Source organism: Apium graveolens, chromosome 4 (genome assembly GCF_009905375.1).
Source record: "Apium graveolens cultivar Ventura chromosome 4, ASM990537v1, whole genome shotgun sequence".
Taxonomy (NCBI): domain Eukaryota; kingdom Viridiplantae; phylum Streptophyta; class Magnoliopsida; order Apiales; family Apiaceae; genus Apium; species Apium graveolens.
In genome coordinates this window covers 207,381,012-207,387,885 of record NC_133650.1, presented here as the reverse complement: position 1 = coordinate 207,387,885, position 6,874 = coordinate 207,381,012, and the positions used below count along the sequence as shown (strand labels likewise).

The following is a 6,874-nucleotide window of genomic DNA, read 5'->3' as shown; positions in this document are numbered from 1 at the left end:
CTGGATTTCGTCAAGTCATTGTAATAGTATATCTGAGCTATCTGTTCGAAGTAGTTGAGGTGCTCTTCCGGATCCCCCAGCCCATCGAAAGAATCGAAGTTGTAGTGTTTGAGATTTTTCTGTCGGGGGATGGCTTCTAGGGAGTGGTTGAAGGGCGTGAGAGTCTCCCCAACTTCCACCCCGGATTCTTTCTCCATTTTTCTCTGGAGCTCGTAGATCATTTCCTTGAGGTCTTTCTGACCCTCCTCTTTGTCATCGGAAATGAGTTCGGGGGTAGGGTCCCTCCGAGTTCTTTTTCCTCTTATTTTAGCTAGGAGCCTCTCCTCCTCCATCTGCATTCTTTTCTGAATTTTTTGCTCCAGCTTTTCCTCCTCTTCTTTTCTTATCTTTTCTCTGATTTCTTCTAACTTTTTCTTTCTGGTTGCTTCTGTCTCCTTCTTACTAGGCTCTTTTTGATTCTTTTTTGCCTTAGCCCCAATTCGGTCAAAGACAGATCTCCTGGATTGCTGAGAGTCCCCGGACTCTTCTTGCTCATCATCTTGTTCAAATTCCATCTGAGCCCCGGCTTGTTCATCTCTGTAGAGCCTGATTGCTTCAGCAAGTTCGTGGCTTGTTAAGTTAGCCATATGCTCCTCTGCAACTGGAACATTGGTGTACTTGTACTGATTGAGCTCTATGACATTTCTAGCATCCCTTACCGGGGTATGCTGCGTCAGTGGTTGCTCCTGGAAGGTCTCCCTGTCTCCTCCAGGTTCTTGGACTTGAGAGGGGTCTTGATCCTGAATGTGGGTACTGGCGGAGGGCCTACCAGCTGTACTTTTTCCTGCTCTTGCCATTACCACAATTGTACAGACAACTGACCAAGATTTGAGGCTACAAATGTGGATCTGAGGTTGCTTTTTTGAAGATTACAAAAAAATTCCAAAATAACAGCAAGCAAACTTTCTGGGTTTTGCTAACAATAATCCTAAACAAGAACAGCAGGCTCTTGAACACAAAAGAAAATATGCAAGCTAAAACAGTTCTGGGTTTTAAAATTACCAAGACTATAAAACCCCAGGCTTCAAAACTATCAAGATTATTAAACCCTAAACAACCAAAACTTAACAAACAAGAGCGGGCTCACACAAACGTGGCCTAAAGTAACGAGCTCACACAAACGTCGCTAAAATGAACATTCATATTCAAGAAAGGGTTTGGTTGCTTGTGTTCTTACAGGTTTAAAAGTGGACTCTCTCAAGAGTTTACTGATGAAGATGAATCCAGGGGCACCGAGACCCAAGGATGGAGCGCCCCTCCTTCTAGCGCCAAATGATAACTCCAGTGAGCGGGCGGCTCCGTCCGACGGCGTTCCTGGACCTTCTGTGCGGGGGTGAGGTGTAGCTGCTGGTTGGGCGCCTGCAAAACAATACCGGAAGGGGGGTTTGGCTCCCACGGCGCCTCCGGTGTGAGAATGAGAGCAGGCTTTGGAGAAGAAGAAGGTTTATGTAAGTAATGTAAAGGCTGCTGTGTGTGTGTGTATGGATATTTATATGTGATGGCTGCTGTGTGTTTTTGAGTGTATGAGAGTGTGTGAGTGTAAGAGTAAAAATATTTCCCAACCCCTAAACCCTTCAGTCTTGGGGGTATATATAGCCCCAAGGTAGGGTTTAGGGGTAGTTACCTCTCAATCTGGGCCGTTGGATTTTGGGAGCGGAGGACGTCTGGCTTGGGCGGATTGCTTACACGTGTCCAGGGGAGGACCACCTCCAGAGTGTCCTAACGGCCTCTGACACGCGCCGTGCTTTTCTGGAGTGTTGACTGTTGATAGCTGTCATAGTCACATGCCCACGTACCCCTCCTTGACGGGTTGTAGGATGTGCATGTGTTTGCTGGGACCCCGCTCACGACGGTCTGAGTCCAGATCCGGATTCGGGTAGGTATTAGGTTTGGGCTCCCTGTCGGATCCGGATCCGGGTAATGTGATGGGGTCGGGTCTGGTCTCTCCATTTGATCGTTCTGGGAGAGGGGGGTCTCGGACCATCGATCGAGCCCGGTGTCCTTTAGATCCAGGTTACATCCTAGCCGGATCTCTGATACCCTATCAGTAATAACACTTAGTGAAAGATCACTCCTAATTTTTATTCATTTTTAGATATTGGTCAACTTTTATTAGTGATAAAACATATTCTGTTAGTAACAAAATATATGCTAGTTGTTATATGATGTTATTATTTATGTGATGCTGGCTATATGAATTGTGAAGAATTTCTCATCCCTTTTAGAATTCAAAGTTATCATTGAATGAGTGGAAAATGGTTGACAACCTACAACGCCCGAAAAATTATATATTAAACATTCTCTGAGCATGAAACGTTATCGAAAGGTGTTTTGGGATGCTAAAAATCAGATGGATATTTTGAGAGATACTACTTACCAAGAATTATTTCAAGCATGTGCTTTGCTTCATAATATATAAGATCTAACATGAATATACACCCAATACAGCATAGAGCAAGAGAAAATGGAGGAGGACATGGTGCAGATTTTGTTCAACATCTCAAGTGCTTCCTGGACTAATTTTAGACAGAATTTGGACAATGAAATGTTTACTGATTGGCAAAATTCTAGACATGTTTGATTTCTTTTAGAATTTTGTACTTTTCTCCTTTGTACTATATTTTGTTTAACGTTGACATTAATAAGTTTTTTATATAATTTTATTATGGTCTACTTTATGTAAATAATCTTTTACTTTTTAAACTAAAGTTGTAGGTACAAGGTTATGACGTCAAATCCTAAAGAAAAACAATTGATTACAAGAGACAATGGTACGGTCGCCAATATTAGGTGGAGCATTGTTGAAGATGTTGCCCTTGTTAAGTCACCGATGAAACTTATAAAGATGGTGGTTGGAAAGCTCAAAATGGACAGTTAAAATCCGGTGCTTACGGAAATCTTGAAAATATTATGGAGGAGATAAAACCTGGTTGCGGCATGAAAGCTCGACCACATATTGAGTTACGAGATTGTTGAGAAGACAATAGTTTATTATTGAAGAGATGCGTGGTCTAAATTGTAGCGGATTTGGATGGAATGAAACGAATAAATCATTCTCTTGTGATAAGAATATGTTTGGGGATTGATTTTTGCATTTTCTATGCAAGTAAGAAATAAAATATTAAAATTATTTTTGCGCAATTACTGATGTTGCTGGTCTGCTATATTCTGCAAATGAGTAAAATAATATGTTATGTGCTTCATTTTTGTGCATCTGGGTATTTTTGCATATCTATAAATGAAGTACACTGAAATACAACACGAACGCCGTGGTGCCAAATTCAAGAAATCCCAATTTTAAATTTTAATACTTTGCCCAAAGAAGTAGACCTGCTTACCATATTAAAAAGTTATGAGAATATAAACGGTTCCTTTCTTTCTATAAAAATAAGTGCTCATTTGCTTCTAACAGAGCAAAAACATAATCCCCAGCACACATGCTGTTCTCCATCTATAATAGCCCATATGAAGGCGTATTGTTTGAACAATTTGAAATAAAGCAGATCAACTTCAAAATCAAAAAACTATTAACCAATTTAAATCTTGGCCTTGTCATTGCCACCTCGACCCATAGTCAATATGACCCTTGTCTGCATTCACGACTCATCAGGTGTTTGTTGTCTTCGGGTTTGCTGCCCTCGTAATCGTTCACTCCTTCTTAGACCTGTTTCTCCATCTGAGGACTCGGTATCAGGATCCCTGGACTCACCAGGGAAGCTCTCTCCCCAAAGTCTGGTAGTAGGTCTTCTGACTTGTGCTCTTGCTCTAGAGCCCCCTGACCAGCTACTACTTCTTGAGCTATGTCTTGGATGGAACACTCTAATTAAAAGAAATACAGTCAGCAAACGATTTTCATTTAAAGAGAAACTGCTATCCTCCTCACCCGTCTCCTCTCCAATGGAAGCTTGCAATGTGCTGATCAAATCACCAAAATCCCTCTGCCGCTCCAATCTCCTCCAATCACGCTGCCTCTCTGGATTAGCCTCGGTTGGTCGTACATCAGGATGCACAAGCCTCGCATGCTTCCTCAGTTCTGCATATGTGCCACTGAAGTCGCATGTTTCACAGGCACAGCTTCTTGACTTTGAATTCATATATATACGGGCAGGTTCCACTACCATCCAACCATTAACATCTCCACGACAGAGAGGGCACACCAGCTTTCCCTTTACTTGGTTATCTACATTGTCATGCATCCCTGTGGACACTTCCCTACTTGCTTCAGCTTGACTACTAGTGCCTGCTGCTTCTGGAATAGCAACATTTGTGGATGGTTGTGCTATTGACACCGGGACACCTTCCTCTTGAACAGTTTCTGACCTTTCTGCAGATGACTTGCGGAACTGGTCAAAACAATTGGAATGTCGGTAGCTTGTGTCACACATGAAAGGCCGACAGCCTTTATCATGAGATGAACATATCAGAAGTATTGCATTATGAGGATGTTCCATACATACGGGGCATAGAGCTGATTCCCATTCTTTAACATCTTCATTCTCTTGAGGGTTTTTAGCAAGTGATAGAAGTGATCGACTAGATCCACATGGAAAAGGAGACACCCTTGACCTATCAAAAGATACAGAACGTGCTCTTATCTCTTTTGGCATCTTTAGGTGTGAAAGTGGCAGCACGTGTATGATGAGAACTACATGCAGAAGACAGGTTAAACTTAGCAAGAAACTAAAACTAGAAAGTTCACAAATCAAGTGAGAAAGGCAGTATACCTTTCTCAAATCATTATCTTTTTTTTCGGCATTAAATTGTGGAAGGTCGTACAGATAAATACGTTTATTATTCAATAAAAATGGGAAGTCAAAAAATTGAATTATTTTTCTCGAATTTCATTATAATTTAATTTTTTGCTTGTCCTCAAACAATGCTTTTATTGGTAATACTGTGGGAAGTCGGTTCAAACTGGATATAAAGCAGAGAAGGGAAGACAGGTGAAAGCATAGAATGCATTTCTTTCACATGTAAAAGGAATCATTTAACAAGTATAACGCATATTCAAAGTTGTCTGGAAAAGGCAAATACACCACCTGAACTTGCACACGAAAGTGTTTTGCATAAAATACATCATTGTTATATGTCAATGCAATCATCAAAATAATCAATAGATAATCACCATAGAAATGTGATACACGAGATGACTTGTTGAGAGTTAGGCTTTCGTTGCCAGATGAAACAGTTAATCAAGATAATAAATAGTATAGTTTTCCGTACTTTAGAAATAGTTATTAAAGTATCTTGTTAGAAAAGTAGATTTTTCAAAATCACTAGTTACATATGCGGTATGCCTAACACGCGCAAAATTTACAAAATAACGCCAATTTATATCCTTAAACCAAGTTACATATACAAGTGATGAGATGACAATTAACACTTTGTTTTGTCAACGTCCTCCGAAATCATATATTTTTACAAAACTATAACAAATATACTGTAAGTCATCGCCAATCCAAAACAGTACAGTGAGAGTTTCTTCTCCTTTAAAATCCATCAAACTCAGGTTCTTTAAAAGGAAGTCAAATAACCGCTAAAACCATAAAGCTTGCAACTTTAAACCAGATATCTTGCAACTTTAAACCAGAAAACACCTTAAAATCCTTGACTAAGAAACCAAAATCGACCCCAACTTTACATATTAGTATATTACCAAAACAAAAATTGAACATCTCAAATCATAAAGGGTGCAACTTCAACCCAACAACAAGATTTTAACCCTCGACTAAGAATCGGAATCCCACCCAATTTTATACATTAGTAAATTTACCAAAACAAAACTCGAAAATGACAGAAATAGCCTACATAGACCTCACTCAACTTTATAATTAAAATTTCATATCCCTTTTAGCTCAAAAATACACATTTTCATCAAATCTTTTAAACCGAACACGATCCGAAACCCGAAACATCTACCTCTCCTATTACACACTACCAAAACCAAAACACCAACAAAAAACCACAGCAAAACTTACAATACAAACTTGGTAATAACCGAACACGATCGATATATAACGATTTACAACAAATAAGCAGATCCAAGTAATACTAAACGCGCCTTAAAGAGTTATAATTGGGAATTTAAGCACAATTACTGAGACAAATCAACATATATATGTGTATATGTGTGTGTGAATTGATGATTACCTGGTTATAATGAGAGACGGGTTCGACCAACGGGTCGGATCCCGATGAGACGGCGGTCGGGGCGAGCAACTTGATTGAGAAAGTAGTGAGAACAGAGAAGAAAAGGGGATTATTTGAGGGTGCTGTCATATTTATACTTGTTATTAAGCGGGTGACGTGGCTTCGTTATGCGTCTCTTTTGGGGAATTTGAATTATTGGGTTCGGTCTGCAGCTGCCAAAACTTCCGCGACACATTGTCTCTTTAACAAATATATTAATGATGTTTTAAATAATTTTAAAATTTGTTTATTCAATTATATAATAATTTTAATATATTTATATAAATATATAATAATAATGAAGGAATTAGTAAGAAGTTGTGGTCGTAATTCATTAAGATAAGTTTTGGTTATTGTTTATCAGGATATAAAGACTATATCTAGAAGTTTAGAAATTTAGTAGTTTAACATATATATAATACTATTTATTTTATTTATTTTTATTTTTAATAACTAAAATAGAGAGATAACCGTTGAACCAAAATATAACTCATTCTGGTTATTATAACATATAATAGCCTAAAACCCGTGCGATGCGCGTATTATTTTTAATATTACATAAATTTTTTGAATTTAATTTGAAGTGAAAATTTTAAGTTATGAAACTTATTTATTTGAAATTTTAATAATATGATTTGATAATACT

General features: G+C 38.6%; 1 protein-coding gene across 1 annotated transcript; it reads right to left on the bottom strand.

Annotated features, from left to right (window-relative positions):
• Positions 1–3,389: 3,389 nt before the first annotated feature.
• LOC141720581 (uncharacterized) lies at positions 3,390–6,310 on the bottom strand. Its single transcript, XM_074523071.1, has 2 exons — positions 6,190–6,310; positions 3,390–4,605 (listed from the first exon to the last, which is right to left on the bottom strand). The coding sequence occupies exon 2, from the start codon at positions 4,488–4,490 to the stop codon at positions 3,636–3,638; it is 855 nt and encodes a 284-aa protein (XP_074379172.1). The 5' UTR covers positions 4,491–4,605; positions 6,190–6,310; the 3' UTR covers positions 3,390–3,635.
• Between the last annotated feature and the right edge of the window lie 564 nt (positions 6,311–6,874).